General features: G+C 32.9%; 1 protein-coding gene across 8 annotated transcripts in view; it reads left to right on the top strand.

Annotated features, from left to right (window-relative positions):
- LOC125056328 (polypyrimidine tract-binding protein 2) overlaps window positions 1-26,391 on the top strand; it is a 344,301-nt gene extending 317,910 nt beyond the window's left edge. For 7 of the 8 annotated variants that reach the window (XM_047659383.1, XM_047659380.1, XM_047659385.1 and 4 more), the window contains 9 exons: window positions 5,511-5,569; window positions 18,625-18,832; window positions 19,924-20,120; window positions 20,442-20,475; window positions 20,991-21,083; window positions 21,717-21,831; window positions 22,537-22,638; window positions 22,888-22,965; window positions 23,295-26,391. In XM_047659383.1, coding sequence (XP_047515339.1) covers window positions 5,511-5,569; window positions 18,625-18,832; window positions 19,924-20,120; window positions 20,442-20,475; window positions 20,991-21,083; window positions 21,717-21,831; window positions 22,537-22,638; window positions 22,888-22,965; window positions 23,295-23,427 — 1,019 coding nt within the window. In that variant the 3' untranslated portion in view covers window positions 23,428-26,391. The remainder of the gene's footprint in view (window positions 1-5,510; window positions 5,570-18,624; window positions 18,833-19,923; window positions 20,121-20,441; window positions 20,476-20,990; window positions 21,084-21,716; window positions 21,832-22,536; window positions 22,639-22,887; window positions 22,966-23,294) is intronic. The other variant, XM_047659379.1, reaches the window with a different exon arrangement.
- Window positions 26,392-27,310: the final 919 nt, after the last annotated feature.

Genomic DNA, 27,310 nt, shown 5'->3' with positions numbered 1-27,310 from the left:
TTACTAAGCATATTTAATTGTACATATAATATCACAGACCTACAATTAGATACAATTATTATTAGTTTTTGATACTTTATTATATTTGAAACTTTAAAGCTGTTAAATTGTAAACAAATTCAAGTCTAAATTAATAAATATTAAATATAAATAATGACATAGATGTATAGTACAATAATCTTTATAAGTCATCCATATATTGAGAAAATTTCGTGTTTATCAAATATTTACCCATAACTTAATAGTAGCAATAATAATAAGTTAGAATCGCGTAATTTGCTAACATATCTTTGGCAATATTATAAGATTTATACGTCAAAAGAGCGTTCTAATCGTGGCTTAGTTATAAGTGCTCATAACTCTACGGTATCGGGACACCTCCGCTAATGCAGAGTTTCCAATTTCCGAGCGACGCCGGCGACCCTTGCTCTTCCGAAACGGTTGTTTGCTTTTTTACCGCATTCGTCATTGTCCAATTGTAAAAGCTTTGTCTGCGCTTCAACATTTATTCTGAAGATGAATTCTATTTGAAATTCTTAAGTATTCTTAGTAAGTACTTATATCTTATAACATATTTTTCCATATGAAATAAATTTTGTATGGGGTGTTTACGAGACGTCAGTTTTCTCAAGTTTTAAAATGCACACATAGAAATATTCGTTGGTAACAAGAACTAAGTAGAAGATCCTTTGTTAATAGGAAAATACGGCAAAACCACAACTAAAATAATAAAAATAATTTATCAATTCCTATTATATAATCAATGGTCTTCACATATAATTATCTAATCAATGTATACAAAATATTGTGAAACTATTTTAAAAGAGTATAGAGTCTTTGGCCCACTCTTGTCTATATGAATCTTTTGGAAGGGGCAACCAGAGTCATGTTTCTTAAATATTTTTCAAACTTGTAATTTCGACTTTCAAAATTGTATTTTTTAATATACCTAACTGAGATAAATGATTAGATTATCGCATTGACTTAAAATTTCGTATTTATATTACGAAAACACTTTATAAAACTCGTTAATATTTGATAATTACAAATGTTTGATTGACTTGAGACGTCGTCAAACATATGCAATCTTTGATTAACAAAATGTTTTGAATTTATTTAAGCGCCCGAAAATACTTAACTCAAACCATTTAGAAGTTACCAAATTCGGATTCATGGTGTTTCGGCTCGTTATTTCCCTAAGTTCCCCGAGTTTATCTAATGAATATTCTACAAGTTTTTATCATATTACAATTAATAAAGGCGTCAGACTCCGAAATCTGCTGCGAGTTTGAAGATGAATGTTTAATGATTGTTAGTGACTTACGTCGGAAGTCTTCCGATTTAATTATTATTGTAATATTCTTAGTGTTTGTTTTTAAGTTCATTACGAACCCTATTTAGCTATTCAATGTGAAATGTTTCGTATGGAAGCCTATTATTTAGTCAAAACATTATTGCGTCGTACGGAAAATAGTTTATTGTGTTGTGCGAAAACCTATACTTAGAAATGCAAATTAACCGTATTATTATTTCGCTATTTTTGAAGACTGAAAATAATCAATAAAAATAAATTATTAATTACCGGATGCTTACTAAAACTTGAATAATCTAACCCAAGGTGTAAAAAAATAAACATAAAACTTCCTTCAATCGCGTGCGCTGCGAAAACTATTAATGATAGAACAAAATGATGAATTACAATTTTTCAGGACACATCACTATTTATAAAAAATGTCGCGACAGCATGTCTATCTTTTATAGTTACGTCTCAATAAGCGTCGTTTTATTATTATTTTTTTTATTAAATTACCACCGCTAGAAAAGGCTCTTTATTCGTACCTAGGTATTGATCCTTATCAAAATAAATACCAACGTTTAACATAAGCTACAATTTAATGGCATCACCACCAAAAAAGCATGGTGGATTTGTGTTCTCCTGCCGTTTCTCTTGAATAGTTTACTACTATGTAATATAACAAAAATCTTAGCCACAGCAACGCTTGGCCGAGTCTACTAGTAAACGATAAATAAACAGCTATATATAAATAGATTACAAATCCTCTATGAACCATGCCTCTATTGCCATTACGGAAAACTGTTCCCAATATTAGACAAACACAACTAGTAGTTCGCAACATTATTGTCTGATATACACCATCATACACAATTCTAATCCCGGAACAAATCTCAATAAGAGCGCGTGGCTGTAATCCCTCCCCCTCCCCGATTGGCTTTATTAAGGTGTACCAGACCGCTACAATTATTATTCGTCCCTTGTTTGTGGTACATGTCGTGTCTATGCTGGATCCACGTAATTAAGCTTTGGGGTCCGCTACTAATGTTATTTGACTTCTTTCTTTAATTTGTGATCTTTCGTTTAACATTTATTGTTATAGTTTAGTAATACTGTTAACTTCGTATCATATATTTATATGATATGTTTTAAGATTATGTTTTTAGATTCATTTGTTTTTTAAACTGTTTTTGGAACTGTTTATGTTAGTTAGGTTTTAAGTATGAGACATATTCTTTTGCTAACTAGCGAACTGTGGAATCGACTCCCGGTTGGGTTCTTCCCTTGGAGATACGATCTTCAATTGTTTAAAAAGAAAGTATTCCCGTAGGCTCGTTTGCCCTACTATCCTATAAAACAAAATGCATCTTTCAAGCATTTCAACACACACACCGATAGATTTTTCTTTCCACGTGTACATACAATCAAATTCAACTGCTATCTAATTTTTTTTTTTCATTACAACTATTTACATAATATGTACTTGTAGCTTTATATTAAACGTAGGCACTTAGGGCCATTGAAATTCAAATAACGTCTTTTTAATGTAAAATGTCCCGAGTGTTAACGAAATGAAAGAGCACAAATTGCGGGTGCATTCAAGTTTGACAGCTAAAGAGAACTGAGATTTAAGATATCATATTATGCTGTAATCGGCTGGGCGGAAGCATCTCGCTTAAATTTACATTGCAAGCTCAACCTTTTACCCGAAAAGGATTAGTGAATTTTAATTTACAACGATATAGGTTTTAATATTCGATTAAATTAATTTCAAATATACTAAATTTTATTTGGCTAAGTTAAGTAAGGAAATGCTACATTAACTTTTGTCAAATAGTTTGTTGAATAATAGTGACAATTTTATTCTAAAGACAAAGAGGCTAAACGCAAATCATTATTAATAAGCTTAATTATAGTCCACTAGGCCTACTTTGCTCAGTGTAGGCCTAGTGGCTTCGGCGTGCGACTCTCATCCCTGATGTCGTAGGTTAGAACCCCGGCTGTGCACCAATGGACTGTCTTTCTATGTGCGCATTTAACATTCGCTCGAACGGTGAGGGTAAACATCGTGAAACTAGTTTGCCTTAGACCCAAAAAGTTGACGCCGTGTGTCAGGCACAGGAGGCTGATCGCCTACTTGCCTATTAGATTGACAAATAATCGTCGTCTGAGATCTAGACCTAATAAGGTTATATTTGAAAATATGTAATATATTACGTTGAACATACATATATTATATATTTACAAATAGATACATATGAATTAATTAACAACAGTTATGATCCCAGATAACGATTTCACGGAATTGTTCCATTGAATCATATAGTAAAATCTCTGACAAATAAATAAATTAATTAATATTACAAAAGGCTGATGTAAACATAATTAACAATAGATTAGACTACGTTAAGTTGATTAAAAAAATATACATTTAAAACAAACGTTCCATTGTCTTGGGCAAAATTAACAAATTTGGTTATACAATTGAAATACGCTTTCGGCTTTTCATCTTTATTTTTCTATTATTAAGAGAAAATGGTTTTTCTTACTCCAAAGTTAATTACATGAAACCTCCAATTTGCCGTAAGCCTTTTATGCGTTCGTTTAATGTTCCTAGGCGGGCCTAAGCAAAATATGACTTTTAAACACTATTTACGTATGTATGAGGAGAGATGTTAGTACATTTACGTCATGCAGCGTTCCCGTGTTTTATAGCAGCAAGTAGTAGACGGGAAAATTATTATTATAATAGATGTAAAAATAGATTTTTAGAGAAGACTTCAAGTTTAAAAATCAATTAGAGATTTTAACGCCGCATTATACTGAAATTCTATAAAAGAAGTTTTTGGTCACATGTTCATGATTTTCAGATACTGGAAATTTAATATAAAAAAGTATACAAACACCATAAAACCTTTTTAGATCTAGACCTCAGATTTCTGTATCTGTTTCATGATCATTTGTTGATACTAATAGGCTCTTGTGCCTGACACAACTTTTTGAATCTAAGGCAAGCTGGTTTTCACGATATTTTCCTTCACTGTTCGAGCGAATGTTAAATGCACACATAGAAAGAAAGTCCGTCGGTGCTCAGCCAGGATCGAACCAACGACCTCAGGGATCAGAGTAATTGCATGCTAAAGCTAGGCCAACACTGCTCACTCTCTTATTATATACGTACAAATAATGTCTTTGAAACGATTGAATATACCATTTATGCAATAATTTCAATTGAACAATTTAAATAATTAAAGATAAAAGTTGCATCTCAATAACAAATACTTAAAGTTAAGTCAACAGTTCTGCACTATAGACCCAAGTTTGCGAAGGTGAAATTGCATGAAACTTGGCATTTTCAAGCATAAATGCGGTGCCACCTGACTCCCATTTCGAAGTTGAAGATGGATCATATCGCATCACATTGGGCGCCAATTTCGTCATTCATGTCGGCAAGATTACCTGTCGTGAATTCCTTTTGACGTCTCGCATATCGCAAACACTCGAACTATTTAACTCTAAAGGCTGTTTTGTTGTAATTTAATGCTCTATCTATCTAAACGCTTTGAATAAACAATGTGGGTCAGGCCGTAAGTACGTAGTGGTCTCGGGGGGAACATTTCTGATGCCTTCCTGCATCCTAATGGTGTGTTGGCATTAATAAAATCATTAATATTGTATAAAGTGTTTGTATTTAATGTACTTTACAATCATAATATCTATGAGACATTTGGTAGCGTTACAAAACGCTTATGTCGATAATAATTTGTAAATTAGAACAAATGATTTTGTCGGTGAATAATTTAGTAGTATGTTAAAATATTACCCAAAATGCTAGCTTAAAGCTAAACATATGAATTTATACTGACATATAATCGCGTTGCGATAGAGAGAGATAGTGCTAATTGGAGGAGGCCTATAAAAGTCCTTGGATAAAAAATTAATATAAATTATTTCTGTATAGAAATTAAGTGTTTAAGTGTGTGTATATTGTGTAAATTTTTCAAGGAATGAATGAGGCCTAATTATTATTATAATCGGGTTAAAACATGAACAATATTTTTACAGGAAAACCCTGCTGTTCCAGATATATCTATAACAAAATTATACAGCGTTTAACGTTAAAATGTTGTTGCAAAACCTCACATTTTCCTCTATAACATGCAACTTAATATCAAAATAAGTCGCAAAGATGTAAAATTACGTATTTTATTTTCAGATTCATTTCAAGCCTTAATCCAGTATCCGGACACGGGCTCCGCTCAAATGGCGAAAACGGTGAGTACTGTAAACTTCTCTGTTTTTATTAACTGTTTGTGAAGTAAAGCTATAAAACAAAGTTCCTATTGCCTCACGTTTCATTCAACTTAATGACTTGCTTTCAAACTATCTGGAAATGAAGTGACTTGCCTTAACTACGCTCCGAAGATCTTCCGAAGACTAGCCGACACACTGCTTTGTAACAATTGTCATCCATTTACTTTAAAACGTTCCAATCTTTTGTAGCTAAACAAATTTAAAAGGTCAAATTGTTGTTTTCATTTGTTCGTCATATTAATCAAATCTTTTTGTTGCTGGAACAATACAGCTGCCTTTAATCTTATTAATAAGAGTAATTTGTCATATTTACATATTCTGGATGAAAAAGTTTTATCCTCACTCGTTGGAGGAGACCTATACTCTATAGCCGAGGTCCTTGGAAAAAAAACATATTTATTTCGGAATAAAATTTTATGTATATCTTTTCCAACGATGGATGAATGTTTCAAGGAATAAATGAGGTTTAATTATAATTATTATTAAACTAACAGTATAAACATATATTTGAAAATATATCTACGGTGAAAACATTGTGAAAAAATCGCCTATATAGGAAAACCTGCATGTTTTACCACGAAGAATTCAAAAATTGCTACGCCATGGCTATCAAACTATTTAATCATCTTCCTAGAAGATATATATGCCATTTAATGCTTCAAGGAGAATGTGATTAAATTTTATCGTGGGAGAGTAATTAGTAATTATAAAAAACTTAACTTATTATTATGGCATTTTGATAATTAATATGACATTTGCTTGTCTATTTTTATATGGCTAATTGTGCGGATTTTTATAATTAATTAATCTGAATGTCCCACTTTGTATGCAAATAAAGAATTTATTTATTTATAATGAAAACATGCAAGACCTAATTAAATTCTAAAACTTATATTCGATTTAATTCAGCAAACAATACAGTGTTACAGCACTCACGCCACAATAGTCCGCGGTCGAATGGGACATCATTTTTCTCCACAACTTTTCCCATTCGGTATTCATTTGCGTTAGAAGTTCGTCGTTCAGCCGCCTACTGCACTGTTTTAACTTTATTTCTGATGCAGCGTTCAGGGCAAATTAAATTTCGTTTTGCGGCTTCCGCGGACTCGCTTTACGAGTATAATAATTATTGGACCTTTTTTCAACCCGACTGTTATGATCGTTATTTAATACGATTGTGCCAGTTTCGATGTTATTTTATTAATTTGAATTTCGATATCTGTTTTTCTTTTTAATAAATTTTCGTAATAACCTGTTTCTTGATTGTTTATATTTATAGGCTAGAAGATGAACTGATCTATGTCATGTCTTCTGACATGTATCGTACCATTAGGTGTAAAGACTATATTTCTCAAAAACTTTTTATAATTTTTTTGACAAGAATACATGTATTATAAAATATATAAAGTTGTTTTAAATTCATTAAATTTGTGTTTATGGTAGGTGCAAGATAATTGTAGTGGTGTTTTTATAATTTTTGCAATACATGAATGTTCGTTAATTTAGTTTAAACGGCGCTGCCCCATACTTTAATTAAATAAACCATTTTTTCTTTATTAGTAAAGATTTTTTTTCTTGTAATCTTTAGCGAAGGAATGTCCAGGGTGAAGCAAATTAAATTAATTACAGGCATTCGTCCTAATAGGCGTAATAAGGATTAACAGAAAGTAATGTTGAAGAATGAAAACAACAGATAATGGTGAACATTCTCTCGTACGATATTGACTATATATAGCTATTATATATTTTCATGGAACCTAGTTAGATTTACACAAATTAGTGACTCGTTTAACAGGAAAAATAAACGACAATTCTCTTTATTTCTTTTGTCAAGAAAACAAATGAAAATCACCAGAATATACGGATACAAAAAATTAAGATGTATTGTATCCCTATTCGTAATATTAAAAGCAGCGTACAGGTTTAAGTTACGTCAAATTAAAGCTCTCAGCGAGGAAACCTCTCGTGAAAATTGAGATATCACTGGAGCGGAATGCTGAAAACTTAGTAACGCTAAGTCGTATCTGACACGATTGAAGTTACGCTTAAAACCACACTACTCGAATTGTACCGCACGAATGCGCTGGACAAAAATTGCTATAGGAGAATTCACTATTGAGAATTCCTATAGGATTGTCTGCGTTTGCAGTCTGAGATGTCAACACTGTGATGACCATAAACAACTCAATTTACCAATCGTTCCATAACTTGTATTTAATAGTAGATTATATATGTCGAAAAAACAATGCCTTATAGCTTCGAAATAAATCAGTATTTTAGTTAGTAATTGTTAACGCTTTCATAGGCAGGATTTACGAAACGAAACTTGTCTTATGGAAGGAATGTTTTTAATATAATATTAACACAATTCCTATTTTTTATTTCAAATCAAAGTAGTTTTTATAATGACTCATTTAGAAACATTGTTTTTTTATTTATTTATAAATTCGAAAATAACATATATTATACAAGAAAATATGACATCACGAATTGTACGTCACACATACTATTTCTATATTAGAACACTAGCAATGCCCCGCGGTTTCTCTCGCGGTATCTCGTGGTAGTGGAAAGTCTACTAAGTCGGACAATAGATATTTTTTTGTCAACAGAAAAGTTTTATTTTACTTAGTTTTTAATTAACTCCTTTCAGATTATTAGATATACACTTAGGTAATGAAATATTTTTTTAATCAGTCAGGAATTTTTAGCTTGATATAAATTCTTAAAAATAAAAAACGAAAATTCAAAATGCAAAACATTCTTGTATAATATTAGAGAGAAGATATTTATTTGTAGAACTTAACACAAAATAAAAAACGAAAAAAGTAATAATAACTATAAACTAAATAGAAACTTAAACCTAATGAGGTTGATAAATAAAGAGAGCATGATAAATAAAGTTGGAAGATTGTTGTAAAATATTTCAATATTTTCATCAATGTTAATCTTAATAATTTAATTAATATCTCTAACAAAATAATTTATCAGTGATAACAAGCGTAAATTGCAAAATTAAAGGGCGTGATAATTTTAATACACGTTAACAGATGTCTTCACTAACGAGTACAAGCTCATCTTGTTACATTCTTTAAATCGGAAACTTCTATAATTCAAAGCAACTCATGCAAATAACAAGCCTTAAGCAAAGATGTCATTCTAGCTTATTGTTTATTATGGGAAATAACAATGTTACTTGGAACATTACCTAATTGATGCTATATGTCAGGAAAAGATGTTTTTAAACTGATTTAAAGAAAGGAATTATAATTTACTACTGTAAGAACGCAAATTTAATTGTTTTTGTCACTTGTATATTTTTGTTTGTATAAGACGTTATTGTAATATATTTTAGAATATTAAATTGAAACTTAAACTGTAGATTTTTTTTTATGTGAAGTGGGTGGTTAGTAAATCAATAATTAAACCCTTAGTAAGTTGCTGCCATGATATATGCTTATTTAAAAAGCACGTCAGATAATAAATTTGCAGGCTAAATAACACCCAATAAAAAATAATTATCTATACACGTTTCGCATAGTTTGATATCAGGTGATCACTACATTACAACACAAAAATATGTTAGCTTGTTAAAGGTATTGAATGCTTTTATTAAGTGATCTACAAGTTCATTTAGCTATACAATCTTCCGCCACCTGCAAAACCTGACATAATGTTAACAAAAATTTCCGTTTCACATACGAATCATAAGTTAAAAATGAAATTGAAACGTCCCGCAAGGTAAGTGGCAGCACAAGTAAGTACAAAGTGAAGTGAAGCCGGATAGTGCTCCAACCACAAAGGGCAGAGTCGGATGTTGAGCGCTGAAATCCCCCGATCCCCGACTCTATGATCCTTGACATAAATCTCTAACCTCGCCATCAAATCTTTTCAGAGGGCGGCTTACACGCAGACACGAAATGTAAGCTCTTAATGTGCTCAATTCTTGTACGTACGGCTCGCGTAAACATGCCCCCACTCGTAAATATACCTATTTCCCAAATCCTATTTACAAATGTAACCTATAAACTACCTCGCGTTACTAGACTTTATAACTGTATATACGAACGCGCCCAACATATATGTTTTTATATTGAGTAGTGTTAGCTTGTAAGTTCGATCCCTGGCTGTGCACCAATGGACTTTTATGTGCACATTTAACATTCGCTCGAACGGTGAAGTAAAACATCGTGAGGAAACCGGCTTGCCTAAGATCCAAAAAGTCGATGGCGTAAGCACAGGAGGCTGATCGCCTGCTTGCCATCAAATGTTCATGAAACAGATTCAGAAATCTGAGGCCCACGTTAAAAAGGTTGTAGTACCACTGATTTTTTTAATGTGTTATGTCCAATTATGTAAAAACATTTTATATTTTTATGAAGTTTATTATATACAGTCCTAACATAGAGAGTAAATAAAAGCAATCAATAACTGAAAAAATCTATTTCGAAAGGCAATCAGGCACTCTATTTTTGAACATAGTAGGAATAGTAAGCCATTCCGTAACACGTATCGTAATCAAAGCTACTCCATCAATAAGCGATGATTGATAACCTGTGAGTGTCTGAAATACGGATTCTGAGCCGTCCAGTAGTAATCCATAACAATGACGAGTATTGTTAGTGACTATTCAAACGGTTCCACTATTACTTCTTTTTTACTTGTAAATCTTCAAATTATTTTCAAAATCAACATATATTCATTGAAACTTTTCTACATTCAAATGAACTGGCAAGACTCCGCCACTCTTTTTAATCGCCTACTATTTTATTTTGACTTAATATCAAGTGAAGTTCATTTTCAGCTTAAACAGTCCTCGTAAATGCGTTACTAAAAGTTTATCCAAAGGTTAGTAAAAGGAAATAAGGAAATAACGTACTGTGTAAAGCTTTTTTATTTGTAATAAATTACAGGTATTAAATTGCAAGCTTTATTACGTTTTCAGGGAAAAGCATAATTATTAATAACTTGCGGGTTTTAATAATGAGATAAAGCTTTACATATTTCATTAACGAATAGCTTAAATGTGATATAAGCTCGAGTTTATTTTATGTTCCATAAAGTGAAATCCGAGGCAGCTTTATGGACTCAAGGTGCGCTTTGTTTACATTTTAAAATTGCACTTTGCACCGAACCACATCTACCCTGTGTCAACGGAGTATTCAAACGATGTGTCGAAAATATTACATCGTCCAACACAATATTAGCTAAGCAAAATAAAACAATATTCTCGATCATAAAACGTTAAAGAAGCAGTAATATATAATACAAATTTCACAATTTTTAGCGTTCTTTATACTTAACTATGGGTTGTTGTTTGATACGTCGAAGAATCGTCGTTGAATAGATTGAGGTAAAATGCACTCAATACACCGAACAACAACTGAGCTTCGAAAGTACCAACGGGGACCACTTTATAAAACTGGCTAACATACCTTTGTGTCCATTTAGAAAGGTTATTAAAAAGCGTACCAATTCTTAAAAGGCTGGCAAAGCTTAGTATCACTTACTGCCTCTTGTCTGCTTAGAATCTCTTCTATAGAAATCTAAAAAAAAACGTGTATGTACTTAAGTGTGCTTATTCTACGTATTGTACGTTTGTTGAAAAAACGACACTACTAATAGAAAAAACTAAAATGACTACAGCTAACTTCAGGGTGTCGGTTTTTTGTGACGGTGTGCGCGCGCTTCGTAAAAATTTACTCTCATAATTTTTCCCTAACGCGCCAAAAGAAGTATTCTTCAAAAATATATTTCACATACATGCAAACATTGCCAGGCTAGATTTTGTTCGTCTTACAAACCTATCTAAAGATGGGTTCGTATAATATTATAAGTATTGTTTTTGGACAATCAATTTAAATGAATTCTTTTTAAATATATAAAGTAATGAGGAAACGACCGTAATCATTAACCAAGTAAAATCTTAGAGTACCTTCATTATCGCATTGCACTATGCTAATGGTTCGGCAAAATGTGGGCACTTGTTTCCAACGTCGTATTTACATAAAAGCAGACGTATTTACTTTAACGCTATCCTAGAAAATAATTAAATGTTGCATTAAGAAGTCACTTATAGGTGTGTTTGTCAAAGGCTTTGTGCCCATGAGCATTGCTTGCCTAATGGAGTGTGTCTCTGAAGGCATGCATTCGAATTCCAACCATAAGTCATTCGGTCAAGGAAAATATGGACCGACGAGCTCAAGAATTGTCAGAAGTGTTTTTACGAAAAAGAAATGCCTATTAAGAAAAAGACTAAACAGTTGTAGCATCACTGTTTTTTGTTTAAATAAAGTTGGTCGAATTTTGTCTTGACTCCTATTAAATTTCACATAAGTATGATTTTTTAATAATGCGTTTTATAATTGTTAGCTTGCTCAGCTTTTCTATAATTAAGTCGACCGCATGTGTAAGACACAGGAGGCTGACACTTGCCTATTAGATTGACAAATGATGAAACAGATACCCAGATCTGAGGCCAAGACCTAGTAAGGTTGTATTGCCACTGATGCGGAAAATGAGATCCATTTTTTATTATTTAATAATCTGCATAAGTGCTTATTTATGAACGCGCTAACGATTTATACTTGATTAAACTTTGTGCTCAATCAAGGATAAAATAAGACTTGATTCACGATAGGATTTATTATCGCAGTGCATTTATATAAAAAGTCACCTATTTGTAAAAATATTGTGATTTCTGTCTTGATTTATTTACAGAAATAGACGAATCAACTATGATTGAACATAAGTAATATTTATTTTTTTGGTTGAATTCATATTTGATTTAGGTTTAATAATGCAAGGTGAATAGCTACTTGCTTAGAAATCAAAGTTATAAGTTAAATATTCTAAGTATTGCAGAAATGTTTCTAATGAACACTTACTTGTTTTAAGGGACCTCCAGCCGGGAATAATATGACAATGCGTGTAGATATCGTAACTTAGGCGGTTTGTTTAAAAATTAGATTTAAACTCAAGCTTAAAACAGACGAAAGGCTAAATAGTGTGAAAGCGATAATGTACTCAATCACTAACGTGGACATCCTCAATTAGGTTAGGTACACATTCGCGGAACCGAACAAACCATTTTCGGTCCATTGGACAATGTAATTAATACTCAGGGTTACCCTTAATTGTAGGCGACAGAACGTTCGACATTGTTACGTTCAAATACCACTCCTTCCTATCACTTACACCATTAATCTACAGACAAAATTCTGTCACATAATGAACGCCTCACCGTGTAAATTGATATTGTATGAACAATTGTTCACATTGTACTACACGTCAAACGTTTACACACGGCCGAGGTACAAAACATTTGTCTTTTCATTATTGAAGTTTTAATAATTGATAACAACCTCGATGTAACAAACGATGTTTGACACGAAACGAGCTAGCGAAGTTGAGGCTTTGTTAGTGGACCTAAACACGCGGGCGATAGGACGTGCAATTTTAATCGTTGGACCGCTTGCATTTACTGGTCGGTGCACCTTTACCTATAGTTTAAATTGAAAACAACTTGGGACGGAAGATGTTTGGACACTAATTAAAAGTTCCAAACTTCATTTATAATACTTATGCTTACGTAGTAGACATAAAGAAGCCGATTTAACATATTTTTTTAATATATTATATATTTTTTTTAAATAATCAACTAGTATTTTAGAGGTAACTAAGCTTTTGTAAACTTACTGAAATATGCAATATTTAAAAGACTCGATTACTATTTATATTATTAACACTATTATTATAAACTAGTTAACATAACCTATATAATATAAATTCAATATAAATTAATAGAATAAATATTTACAATGTATTAAAAGCCACTTTTAGCATTTCTTTATATCTTATATTAAATTTATATTTCGTTATATTAGTCATATAATATCTGTTGTAACATCGATGCGATCTACCTGCACTTTTGTAAAACTATTGTTCATATTGTTATTTTTCGTTTCTTTAATTTAGCGAATCAATTTTACACGAAGTTTTTGAAGAGCAACTAATATTTTTATTCTATATATCTTATTTTCTAATAATTTTATAACACGATGTTCATAACTAACCTACCATAGTACCTACCTACCTTACCTTTGAACCAAACTTCTCTTGAAGTCCAATAATCCAATAATAATTTTCGTATCAAATCGCCGGGAATAGATCCACGAAATATGTAAGCTTATTAAGATATAAATAATCTTCTTTGTCTATAAATAATATCTACCAAAACAGAGCAAGCTGATGTACACAAATCCAGTAAATGAACAGTGAACTGTGTCCACTATCGTCTTTCTGCTTTTGTTTGTATTTAAAAGCTTTTAATTGTATTTATTTCAGTGCAGAGCCCCGATTGTCCCGTAAGAGCTCTCAGTGGTAGAGAGAATTTCTGTTTACTTACATTGTTCGATAAAATATTACACTCAACAATATTGGGATTAATTTTTCGTATAATGAATAATAAAAGCTTTTAATATGTATGTCTTTACCGTAGTAATATGTAACAAATAAATGTTACAATTTTTTTTGTTTAAACAACAATTTATTTAGTTTATGATGTATTTTAAAGAACTAAAATATACTGTGTAATATACAGTAAATCCTCTAAATAATCTAATACTAATAAATATCTATATTACTCTATGATTTTTTAAATGAAAATTAATAAATTTATATTGGAAAATATGTACATCAGTAAAAAAATAATAAGATAATTATACCTACATAAACTACCAGTTCTCTGATGAAGAGCGTAGAGCGGGAGGGAAAAACTGGCTCCCTTTTTTGTCGCCAAGTTTTTGGTTTACACGGAAATTGTAAGGAAATGCAACCAAGTATGCAAGCATACACAATGCACCATTTAAATGTACATCGTTAAGTACCTATGCAATGTTTTTCCTTATCACTAACTGTAAATTTAGAAATTAAATAAATAAATCAGTGGCGCTACAACCTCTTTAGGTCTTGGCCTCAGATTTCTGAATTTGTTTCATAATCATTTTTAAAAACGAATAGGCAAGTAGGTGATCAGCCTCCAGTGCCTGACACACGCCGTCGACATTTTTTTTTAGTTTTTTTCGTTTTTTTTTCGTTTTTCTTCACCGTTCGAGCAAATGTTAAATGCACACATAGTAAGAAAGTCTATTGGTGCACAGCCGGGGATCGAACCTACGACCTCAGGTATGAGAGTCGGACGCTGAAGCTACTAGGCCATCACTGCTCTAAATTTATAAATTAATGTGACAAAATATTATTCAACAATTCTTTTTATAGTGTCGACATGTCATCGAATATTATTTATTAGAAAAAATATACCGAGCCAAAAATTGTTTATCTAGCTATCCGTGGAAAAACCTTCAGAATTAGCAACAGGGGGTGGATTGAGGCGGACCGCACTTAATCCTTCTCTAAGAAGTCTTTGCTTAAACGAGTTCTAACGAGCTAAAGATAAAACAATTACAAGGACGTGATTAAGAGTTACCGAGGACACTTGTTACGTCTTATGAGCTCAAATCAAGTGACAAACACGTGTTTCAAAGTAGTTATTTTGCTAAATATAATCATTGGTCTTTCAGTTGGCTTTTACGCAAACAATTATAGTTTTGTTAGGTCAATTCAATCTGGCTATTCGCAATGCTAGCCACTTAAACTATGTATTCGTTGTGTGTATCTATATACACAACGAATTTTAAATGCTCTTATTAAAAACAAAATCATAATTCCAAAGATTGATTATAATGTAAAATGTTAGGTATAGATGACATTTTACATAAGTAATAATAAAAAATAAAGACTTTATTCATGACAGAAATAGGGTTTAGGGACTAGCAATTCATCTATTGCTAGTCCCCACTAGGGTGCCCCTGTGTGTAACTGGATTACAATTATTTCGTTGTACATGTTGCATGTTTAAAACAGTTTTTTTGGAAATGTAGTCTTAGTGTTACATTTAATCAAACACTAGTCGTATAAAACCTAAGTTTGCGTGAATGTATAAGTATTTGAATGAATGTGTGTGCGTGTGTATTGGAAAGTGTAGCTGAGAGTTGTTATAAGCGAACGCTATGTCTGTGTTAGTTTTCGGCACCTCAGACTCATGCCAAAATTCGTAGTAAGGACTCTGTAGAATCGAACTTCAATTCGGCTCGGATAGTTTGACTATCTCAGAATTAAATAGGCAATTTCTTTACCGAAACGATACCGCGACAATACAACGTATATCGTGTTAATCATTTTCCAATAACGGCTTTATATACCGCCGCAATCAAAATGTGTCTACAAAAACAATTACGTATCAAAGCGACCTCCTTCTTATGTGCTTTTCACATTTCCATATAAGTAGAGGTATAAGCGAACCAATCTATTCACGTCTACACATCAGGGGGTCCACATTTGCATATAGAGCAGAAATTTATTAAATCTACAGCCAATATTCAGCTTTCCGACATTGAACTCTCACTTATTCATTGCGTTTCTGAAAATTTTATTTGATTGTGAAAGGTATTCGAGGTTACTTCGCCTGTTCATTGTAAAAAATTCAGTTCATTTTCCTTTAAAATTTCCTCTGAGCGTTTCGTACGACGATTTCTCAAACATTTGTGACTCTTTATCTAGAAAGTAACCCTAATAATACATGAGATCACGATTTTTGAAACATCCTGACTGACTAATTTGAACTTATCCAAAAGATTCTCAATATAGTCGTAAGTATTCGTTTCAAGGAGGCTTAAAAGAGCAGGGCTTTTTCAATAAAATCGCGTAATATAGCGTTTACCAGAATTATTATTGAAATGTATATTATTTTTTTACCGACGACTCCGACTCCTTCGGACTCGATTTTGACCCACTTTAAACGGACAGATTTAATTCAAACTTTGTACACTTATAAAGAATCAGTGACAATATTTCATAGGTTTATCTCGAAAAAACAATAAAAAAAAATTTAAGTCCACAAAGCAATACGATTAAATTGAGACAACACGTATTGCTGCTAGGACTAAAAAGTGGAAAATAAATATAGTTTAAAAAAAACTATAAAACACCCTTTAATTTAATTTTAAAAAGTGATAAATAATTCCTAATTTATTCTGAAAATGGTAATGAACAAAAATATTGGTATCATTGTGAAAAAGCGTGGGGCGCTCTGTGCCATATTTTTCGTCTATCGAGCAAGCGTGTTTTATAGTTTTTTTAAAATTCATTAAAAACTGATAAAAAGTACATACCATTTATATTATACAATTATATCAGTGTTTCTTTTGGTTAACGAGTTGAAATAGTACGGTTAATTGGTCGCGGTAATTCACGTCAAAGAGTGGACACGCCGCAGGCACCGCGGTCCCCTAATGAAACGACTCCAGGAAACGCCCGGGGTGCAATTATTGAACCGTTTGAATTAAAGAAGCAAACCGTTTCTCTAAGGAAAATGCAATAAAAATTCAACAGCGATATCGATACTTTGCCGCTGTGGTATTACTTTAACAAACACTTTAATGGCACCTCGAATACATAATAATATAAGACTTGAATTTGCAGAATGTTAATGGATATAAACATCTTTCTGTGTATAGTTTCAACTGGAGTCTCGGCCTCAGATTTATTTTCCATGATCATTTGTCAATCTAATAGGCAAGTAGGTGATCAGCCTCCTGTGCCTGACACTGGTTGTCGGCTTTTTGGGTCTAAGGCAAGCCGGTTTCCTCACATTGTTTTTCTTTAACTGGAATATAGTGAGCATAAATATTTTATCATATTAACCTGTTATAATAATACTCAAATTTGACCGTCATACATATTGTGTTTTGTTTTGTTCGTCATCTGTTTAACATACACTATGTCGCAGTCTTGATTTTTATTCTCTTTCTTTTTTTGTGCAGAGAACCGCGTATATTTTAAAAGATTATACAATCATCGAATCTAATATATTTATATTGAACTTCGAATTAAAAAGTTTTATTAATAAATCATAACCGATCTTTGCTTAATTTTACATAGAGTTAAAGTTAAAAATAATTTTCTATAAATGTTACATTAATAACATACCTTGTTTTTAGTTAGTGCATAAATTTTATTACAGTTGTAAAAAAGTTTAATACAAATTAAATGTGAGAAATATTATAAAGTTCATGGAATATCAAAGACTGTATAATTAAAGAATATAAACCCCCACGGGTTATTAAAAAGCTTCATTTCATACAGAATATTGTAAACTATTTTTCCATTGGAAAAATATCATGTTTACTTTTACAGTGGACTTCGTGGACGGGAATAAAGCTCACAGGAATGGGCTGAGTGCTATTGCATTTTAATTAATTCCCTTTTCTATCGCGATGTACCGTTATCAGGCTGCCACAGGCGTCGAGGACAAACAAATTTCCCAGAGAACCATTTTGATACGGTCATATTGTATTTTTCTTCGTAATCAATACTTCTTTTTAACTCAAATATTTATATAGTAATAATTAATAAAGTGGTGTGAATAAGACTCTAAACACGATATGACAACACAAATAAACGATTTGCGTGGAGCACTAGATTGCGATTTATTTGTGATAAAGCGCTTGTACGGGAATATAAGCAGTTTGAATACAGTTATTTGGATAACAAATAGTGTATTGATGAGAACTACGTAGCACGGGCATACCTCTACGACGTAGATAGCATGCTACGACAATGAGTTAATAAGACTAATCAATAAATTTACCGCAAATAATTAATAATTTACAAAAGCATTTTAACCTAAACTACACGTAAAAAGTTAATTAAAAATTAATAAGTGAAACACAAAAATAAACTTAAAAAGAAGCCAAGGTTCCCTGTGACATTACCCGTAACGTACCATTTACTATATTCACTTAAATATTAATATATATTATTATAGGGTTTGTGATCACAAAATTGAGAATATTTTTATTCTGAAATGTAATTATTATTATATTCAATAGTGTACTCTCTTGCCCAGGAACTCTAATAGCTGCTGACGTTCTTGACCTATACTGTTTTGTTAACAGGCCCTAGACGGACAGAACATTTACAACGGCTGCTGCACACTGCGCATCGACTACTCAAAGATGACTTGTCTGAACGTGAAGTATAACAATGACAAGTCCAGGGACTACACCAACCCGACCCTGCCGTCTGGAGACGGCGATACCCACCAGCTGTTGACCAGTGAGTTGATGTCACTGCGCGCTCGCATCCTGGCCGCATCCGGGAAGAGTTAGTCCAATACTTATCCACATCTGCCCTTTACAATCTTTCAAGTACACGTGATCCGCTGATGAAACAAATGCATATTAAACAATTTGATGCACGACCGACTATGTATTTTGTAAAGTAATAGTTTCTTCTGTCTCTTTTTAATAATACTCTCTAACACGTAATTCAATTTTTTTTTGTACTGCAATTATGAAATAAAGTAACCAGTCTCTTCTTAATAGGAATTCTTACTACACGTCCCAGTAAATGTAAAAGCTTACTCTGCTTGCTTTTTGACTAATTCTTCATTAATTATATTTTTACTATGCTCAATATTATTAAAGTAACTTTAAACATAGTATATTTGTTTCGCAACGGGTCACGCCTGCGAAAAAGGGCAGTTGTCACAAGGCTCTGGACGCTTTAGCACCTTTCTACACTGTCGCAACAACCGCAATGTTTGTCTTGTCTAACGAAGTTTTGTTTAAGTGTTTGTTACGACGTATTATATCCCCCGAAATGTGTTAAGCACTGTTTGCTCACCGTTCCCGAGTTTATCTTTGCGAAAGCACTTTTCTCATTTAATATTAAATATACGTTTTCTTTGTATATATGTTATCCATAACAACGTCTTTATACGGCTACAAACTTTCGCATTAAGGCTTTTGTATTATCTTCACTATTCCATTCTATCTCGTATTGTGTTTATTATTCATAATCAATTCTAAATGTTTCCACAGTGACTAATAACTTTTCATAAATCCCCACTGCACCGTAGAGGGTTGTGATATATGAGGATTATTCCGACACACTCGATTTGTTGCTTTTGTTGTTATGCCGTTTTACATTCAAAGGATCGAGCAAAAAGATAACATGATGTTTTACGTCGCGACTTCACTGCTATGTTTTAGTTCTTTGTTCTAAATTGTAATATTAGCGTAAGGCCCCAAATGTTTAAACGGCTCATTGTTGTTAACAATAGATTGTCGTAAAATAACCTTAGAATTTGTATTGTTTTTTATGTAAACTTTGTAATGTAAGGTGGTATTTCAAAAAATATTTCTATTATTAAACACAGAGTTTAAACACTTAAGTCGTGTACTTTACTCTAGGTGGTGGTGTTCTAGCACCTCCATTCCTTGGCCTCGGATCAGGTTTGGCCTCACCGTACGGCGTTGGAGTTGGAGGAGTCGGCCTGCCAGCTTTCGGAGCCCTAACTCTGACTCCAGCCTCACCGGCTCTTCGAGCTCTCGCCGCGCCGCCGTTGCCCCTAGCAACCGTCCTCCTCGTGTCCAACCTAAACGAAGAGGTCTGTACTACACCAACCAGTAACCGCAAATTTCCAATACTATTGAACAATATTAGATTGATTAGATTACACAATTATGAAGCAAATCGATGAACTAGATAGTCTATTGACAAATTGTGCATTGCGCTAACACAATAGCCAGTAACGTCATTTTATTAAGTGGGATCGCATCGAACGACTAATTAATTAAACCATAGTCGGCGTTACGGGCTGTTATATACATTCCTTAAATAAGTTGCTAATTTTATTTATAGATATGATGTCAGATATCTTTTACGACTATTTATAATACTATCTCTTTTCTCTTTCCTATTGTTTTAGATGGTCACGCCTGACGCTCTCTTTACCCTTTTCGGTACGTGTGCACACATTCCGTATTTTATATTAAAACATTAATATTACTATACTGAGCCCCTGTCTGCCTGGAAGACAAATTGTCTAACATTCTGGATTTCTTTACTGATAACCGCATCCATTGACTTGGCGTCGAAGCTTCGCTTGTTAACACTTTACATTCTATGATCATTCTAAGCTTTATTTACTGACAATTTGTGTTTCAGACATTTAATGTAGCAGATATCGAGTTTCATGTTTACTTGATTCCGAATTCAAATGTCGAAAGACAATGTTTAGTACAGTAGATTTCCACGTAGTGATTGAAGAAGGTCTAAAGTAGCTTAGTGTTAAAAGTCCATAGTGTATTGCATTCAGAAAAACTTTACGTGACCAGATAGAGTATAGATTTTCTCTCTTGTTTTTCCTTTTCAATAATACAATGAAGCTTGTAGACCCATGTAGTTTGATAACGAAAAGCGTAGGGTACATTGACATGAAATATTGTTCCGTATATAACACAATTTTACCATTCAGGAGTGTATGGTGATGTGCAACGAGTGAAGATCCTATACAACAAAAAAGATTCAGCTTTGATTCAGATGGCGGAACCTCACCAGGCTCATCTAGGTATGTCTATGGCTATAAAGGCGAGTTTCGTACGAATTTTTAGACATTTATTTCTGCCTTTGAGCACGTTCGTCACGGATTTGTGAATGTTCTAGTGTTGTATCTCGTAAAAGCAAATAATGATCGCACTCATGTTGAGTGAGTCACTTGTTTTCTATTTATTATTGGCTTTTTCTCTAAGTGTGTTTTTAAATAAATCAGTGGCGCTACAACCTCTTTAGGTCTTGGCCTCAGATTTCTGAATCTGTTTCATGATCATTTTTAAATCTAATAGGCAAGTAGGTGATCAGCCTTCAGTGCCTGACACATGCCGTCGACTTTTTGGGTCTAAGACCCAAGATGTCGGTTTCCTAACGATGTTTTTCTTCACCGTTCGAGCAAATGTTAAATGCGCACATAGAAAGAAAGTCCATTGGTGCACAGCCGGGGATCGAACCTACGCCTTCAGGTATGAGAGTCCCACGCTGAAGCCACTAGGCTAACACTACTCAAATAGTTTTTAAACCAAATATATTCTACGAGAATTTATAATCTGTTAAAACCTTAAATATAACAATTTTTGAGTAATTATTTGGTCAATATCGCCTCGGGCAACTCTAAAGATTTCAAATTCTAATATTGCAACAATTCCAGCAATGACTCACATGGACAAGCTGCGTGTCTTCGGAAAAGCCATGCGCGTGATGCTTAGCAAGCACCAAACCGTGCAGTTGCCGAAGGAAGGCCAACCAGATGCTGGACTTACACGGTATGTTAACATTGTCTTTAACTAAAATTCTGTATTAAAAATATGAACTAATAATATATTTCCTGTTCTTAAGAATAGACTCAAAAATTACTAGTCCAATTAAAAAATTAATTCGCCATTGCTTCCTTATTTTGTCATGATAGGTTGTCGTGATTATCCAGTGTTAAATATAAAATAATTAAATGACGGTATACCCCTTTTAAAAGGTTTTTGATTTATTACTTATAATTTTTTCACGTAAATTTTTCCCACGGTCGATTTTGTTTGAGACTAATTTGCGGGTACAATTAGTGTTAATCTAAAATGTTTGTCCTGTGCCAAATATTGTATAATATTATCAATATCTGTCAATCAGTTAAGTAACCATTGCTGTGTTTAATTAGAAAACTTATATACATATGGTATTTTAATTTTGCCTTATATCAACATGGCAAAAGCTTAATATACTCGGAGTATATCACCACAAAATGATATATCGACAGTATATGTTAGCTGTCTTTTCTATAAATATTTAAAAAATAATAAGATACAATTTCAGATTTTACTAGTAACTTTTTGTTAACTGAAAAACTACCAGCAAACAGCGGATTAGGTAACAGATAGGCACTTAACAATTCTTTTTTTTTTAATTAATCAGCCCCCTACCGAATACGTCAAGTATTGTATATATAATCAAAAATCTAATCAGTCGTTGTACGTTTTCAGTGACTACTCGCAAAGCCCACTGCATAGATTCAAGAAGCCGGGAAGCAAAAACTACCAAAACATCTACCCGCCGAGTGCTACACTGCATCTCTCCAACATTCCGTAAGTTTTTCCAAACGTCATAGCATCAAAATACAAATTCTTCTTATGATTTCGTTTTGAATACATTAAAAAATATATAAAATAGATATTAAGCAGTATAAACGAGATTGTTAAATAAGAATTTGAAATAGTGCTGAAAATTCCAAAAATCTTTAAGAAACATCGCACGGAATGTTCATCTTACATTTATCCGGAATTTTTAAGTTATTGTTCAATTCCGCTCCAAGTTATAACAATGAATGTCCGCAGAGCGACCGTCTCCGAGGATGACATAAAGGACGCGTTCACCAAACGCGGATTCACTATCAAGGCATTCAAATTCTTCCCGTGAGTATTCAATCATTCCTAATTTCGTCTTTTTTTAATAAAAAATGTTGTTTTTATTTATCCCTATACACATTATTTGTTCGTGTATATTTGTGTTAATTATATAAAAATGTAATGTTTTTAAGTAAAAAAGTAATTACGGTAAAACGAACGAACAATATTTTCAAAATAATTTTATTTTTATTTTAAAATTAACATTAATTTTATTTGCTAGCTTCATCCACGACTTTTTTCGTGTGGAAAACAACACTGAGATCTTTATGCTGTTCTATTTGATTGATGTATCCGTTAAAAAAATATAGACTAAAGTTCTGTTAAAAAAAATTCAGGAAGGACCGCAAGATGGCGCTCGTGCAACTTCCGTCCATAGACGACGCAGTGGCGGCTCTCATCAAGATGCACAACTACCAACTGTCAGAGTCCAACCACCTTCGGGTCTCCTTCTCCAAGTCAAGTATCTAAACATCCGCAAGGAATATCACACAAGTGTCGCATTTCTGCCCAGTGTACGGGGACGCAAGCGACATCTCAATTTATTTTCAGAATTCTTAATTTGAAACTACTTATAGTAGTAGTCTTTGAAGTATGACGTCTAATGTCATTTGTCTATGCAATGTCACATGTCACATGCCTCGAGATATCGCCTGCGCACCCGAGAGAAGCCCTGGCGACTACCTCTCTCTCGATCGAGAATAACTCGACTGAAATTATAATGTATCTGTATTACGCTTACTTGGAACAGTTTAGATAAGTGCTATAACTCTACTTCCCTAGTGAATACGTACGTTTATCTAATTTAAGAAAGCGCCATCTGTCGGCGACTGTTAATATTACAGCAATAGGCATAGTCAGAGAGGTTTTATATTTTGTGTGGTATTTCATTCCGTGAGTTTTAAATTATTTTTAAACATTATACCTATTTTATTTTTATATTAGATATACGTTTCCAGTGATCGAAGCAGATCGCAATGAGATTGCGCAGAATTTTATTTCCATTTTGGCGATATGTATGAGCAATGTCAAACATTGCATCGGCTGCTTCTGCGAGCATATTTACACGGAATATATTCACTTTGCATTGTTAAACATAAATATATTTCTTTTGTCACATTAGTTGCAGTTATAAGATTATATTTTATACATATATTTTATTCACTATTTTAATATGCACAATTTATTATTGCATTTCTTATTAAGTATAGTTTTGTGCGCATACACATTTGGTATTTTTTAAATCGCTCTGATGTTTAGAATGTGTATGTGTGTGCAATATTAGTTTTAGACAATTTATTAGTGTTAAGTTAGAGCCGGTTCGATCCGGAACAACTTCACTTCCATGTTTCGTTATTTAGAAAAATATTCTGTCGGTCGTTTCGATGATTCTCGGTTAGTTAGTGTAATCACAACTCATCTGTCTGCGGTTCGAGTGACGTAATGACCGTGTCCGAAATGTGTCAGACGTGACATGACGTTCGACGCTAGACCATAGACTAGAAATAGTGTAGAAACTATCACTAACGGTACGTTCAGTGAAATAATTGTGACGTGATGCATTTATTTGATGTTAATTTATATTAATGGTAGCTACAACACTATAAATGCGCGTGCATGTTTCACTAAGTGATTAAGTATTTATTTATTCCCGGTTCGACATTAGAGATGCGCCGTCGCGGCCTCGGGAAACGGGATCCGATTAGCGCGTCGTTGTCAGTATTTACACTAACTTTAGCGACAGTATTTTAGTATAAATCTCTCGACACTTTGTATATAAATTCACTCGGCTCCGATATTCTACGCCAATTGGTTTTCACACATCTTTGCCTTCTTGGTTAAACATGCGTCTAGTCCAATTCGAATGAAATTAACTCGTGGTTTAAGTATTTTTCTAACGATTACTAGAACTCGTTCGTCTACGCCGCTCGGCGTCTCTCCTCAAATTGGACCAGTTTAAGTGTTCAGTTTTACGTCCATTCAATGTGATTAGGCAAACATGCGTGAAACAGAGACCTGATTTGACGACTAAGAATTGTTATCGTGTTCGTTCACGGACAATTAAATCAATTATTTTAACAAATATAAGTAACGTTAGGTGTTCTACCGCTGTTAACGGTGATTTCATTACTCCGTACATCAACTGTCAAGTTTGACAATCGACTCGAAATGTAAATTGTCATATGAATCAATTGTAACTTTTAAGCTTGTACTCGAGTCGCAATGAAATGCATAGTCGTCTGTGCAAAAACGCGCGATTCAAAGCTCTCTCGCTTAAGACGTTTCAAAGTGCAAAGCGATTATGAATTTTCATCTCGATATTAACGCAAACGAGAATTATTTACACTAATAAAATTGTATCATAATTATACATCACGTATATTAATGATAAAACTAGAGCTTAGTAAAATGGTTAAATTAGTTTTCAGTAAGACGTAAGGATTGTTAGAGTTGTACTAAATATCGTTTTGGAATATCAAAATGTAAGTAAATCGGATTAATGATGTTAGGAGACCAGGGTGTGGTGATATTTTGCACAATTCTCAAATTGAGGAAGAATCCGATTCACGGAAAGCGTTTTTCTAAAGAGATTGGATTTTAGTCTTTTAACTCGAGTCGAGAAATTACATATCTGTATTCACGAGCGCCACACGCAAAGCACAGATTTAGTTTTGACGTTTGGCAAGTGATTGTCAGATGTCAAATCGGCGAGTCTGTCCCTCGCTCGAAAGCGCGTGTGGCGTTTTCAGGCCTAAGAATTCCTCAACACTGGTATTGACTAATAGATAATTATAGAAAATTATGTGTTTAGAAAAGTATTTTAAATATTTAGGATAATATTGTATTGTAAGAGGTTAATTAAATCAGTGTTTAGAATGAGATGCCAAATTTAAAGTCAATACACATTATTTTAGGTAAAGTCTTAAATTAATCTTAACATATTAAAAAGTTGATGAAAAATGTTACAGTTAAATTATATTTGAGAGTTTTATTAAGCGCAATTTATGCAATTTTATTCGTAGTGAGACCATTGTTTCCATTCGTTGGTTATGTGTTACTGTTAATGGATGAATGTGTCTGTTCGTTCGCTTTTCTGTTTTTCTCTCATTTCACCGTCTCCCGGTTCGAATACTACATTTCATGACACCCTAGAGCATATCATTTATCTATTTTTAGTTATGTAACATCTATTTATCGTACTATATAAGCTGTATGTACTTTAGTGATCTATATCAATATGAATAAAGGCCAACATATCAGTAAATAAAGTTCGGTTAAGGCATTACGGAATTTCTATCCTTTTTCATTTTGTCTCCTCGTTTATAGTTTTAAGTTTCGAATATATTGAAAGGTTTCTTATTTTAGAATAAGCCTTTGTGTGTTTAATTTCATTCTTATTTTTAATTTCGTAATTAAACTATTATACCCATTAAATGCTTTTCTTTATTTCTCCTCGCCTCATTTTATTTTAACCGCTCCTGAACTTTATCCAAACTTTCCTGAAAGGGTTGAAATAATGTGTAAATAAAATTTTAAAGGGGATCAAAAATAAATGATGTTGTGCATCGTCGATCTAGACATACCTTAGATCTAACTGTTTCGTAAATATAAATGACACCCGCATTCAACGTTTCAATAATATCTTCTTTCGACTCTTCTTATCTTCTTCTTTTCTCAAAACGTATTTGAATGAATTTAGGAGGATTACAGGTTGTTAAGTTAACGTGGAGGGAGAGAGGGACATTAAAAACCGATGTTATTTTATTAAGGATATTATCAAAAGAAGTTACGCACAGGGTAATACAATTAAATTTATTTTACTTGTCCCGATTTGAAATCGGGAGGGTCTATTTATCCGTGCCACGTCCCTTATTCCGACGAGTTGAAAGAACTGAAACATTCATATTGAAACGTTAAACTATCAATTAGACAAAGTGTATCTAGCTGTCAGCTACACTCTTGGTATGCGACAGTTATTGTTAAAATATCCAGTGTAAATACCTATATACAACTTTATAAATAAAAATTATTAGTATTTATTACAGATTTACCTACATAATCATTAATTAAGGTCTTAGATAAAGTAATCCTATTCTGAAAGTAGTGGTTAATAGGTGAATGAAATGAGAAAGTAAAAATAATCCTTGAAGCGACTCATCTGCCCCGTACTTGTTTCTTTTCTTCCCTTTTGAAATAAAGGTGTGCAAATTAAAGGGTTGTGTGTAAAGTTAAAATAGTTTATTAGATGTATACAAACAGATTGTCCCGAAATGTTATTTCACCGATTTATGTAAAGCACATCTGTTCATTTTATCTGTGAATAAAATATTTGACGAAAATGAAGTTATTACTC

This window comes from Pieris napi, chromosome 14 (genome assembly GCF_905475465.1).
Source record: "Pieris napi chromosome 14, ilPieNapi1.2, whole genome shotgun sequence".
In the NCBI taxonomy this organism is placed as follows: Eukaryota; Metazoa; Arthropoda; class Insecta; order Lepidoptera; family Pieridae; genus Pieris; species Pieris napi.
Note: the sequence above shows the minus strand (reverse complement) of the source record. Positions and strands in the feature narration are given on the sequence as shown.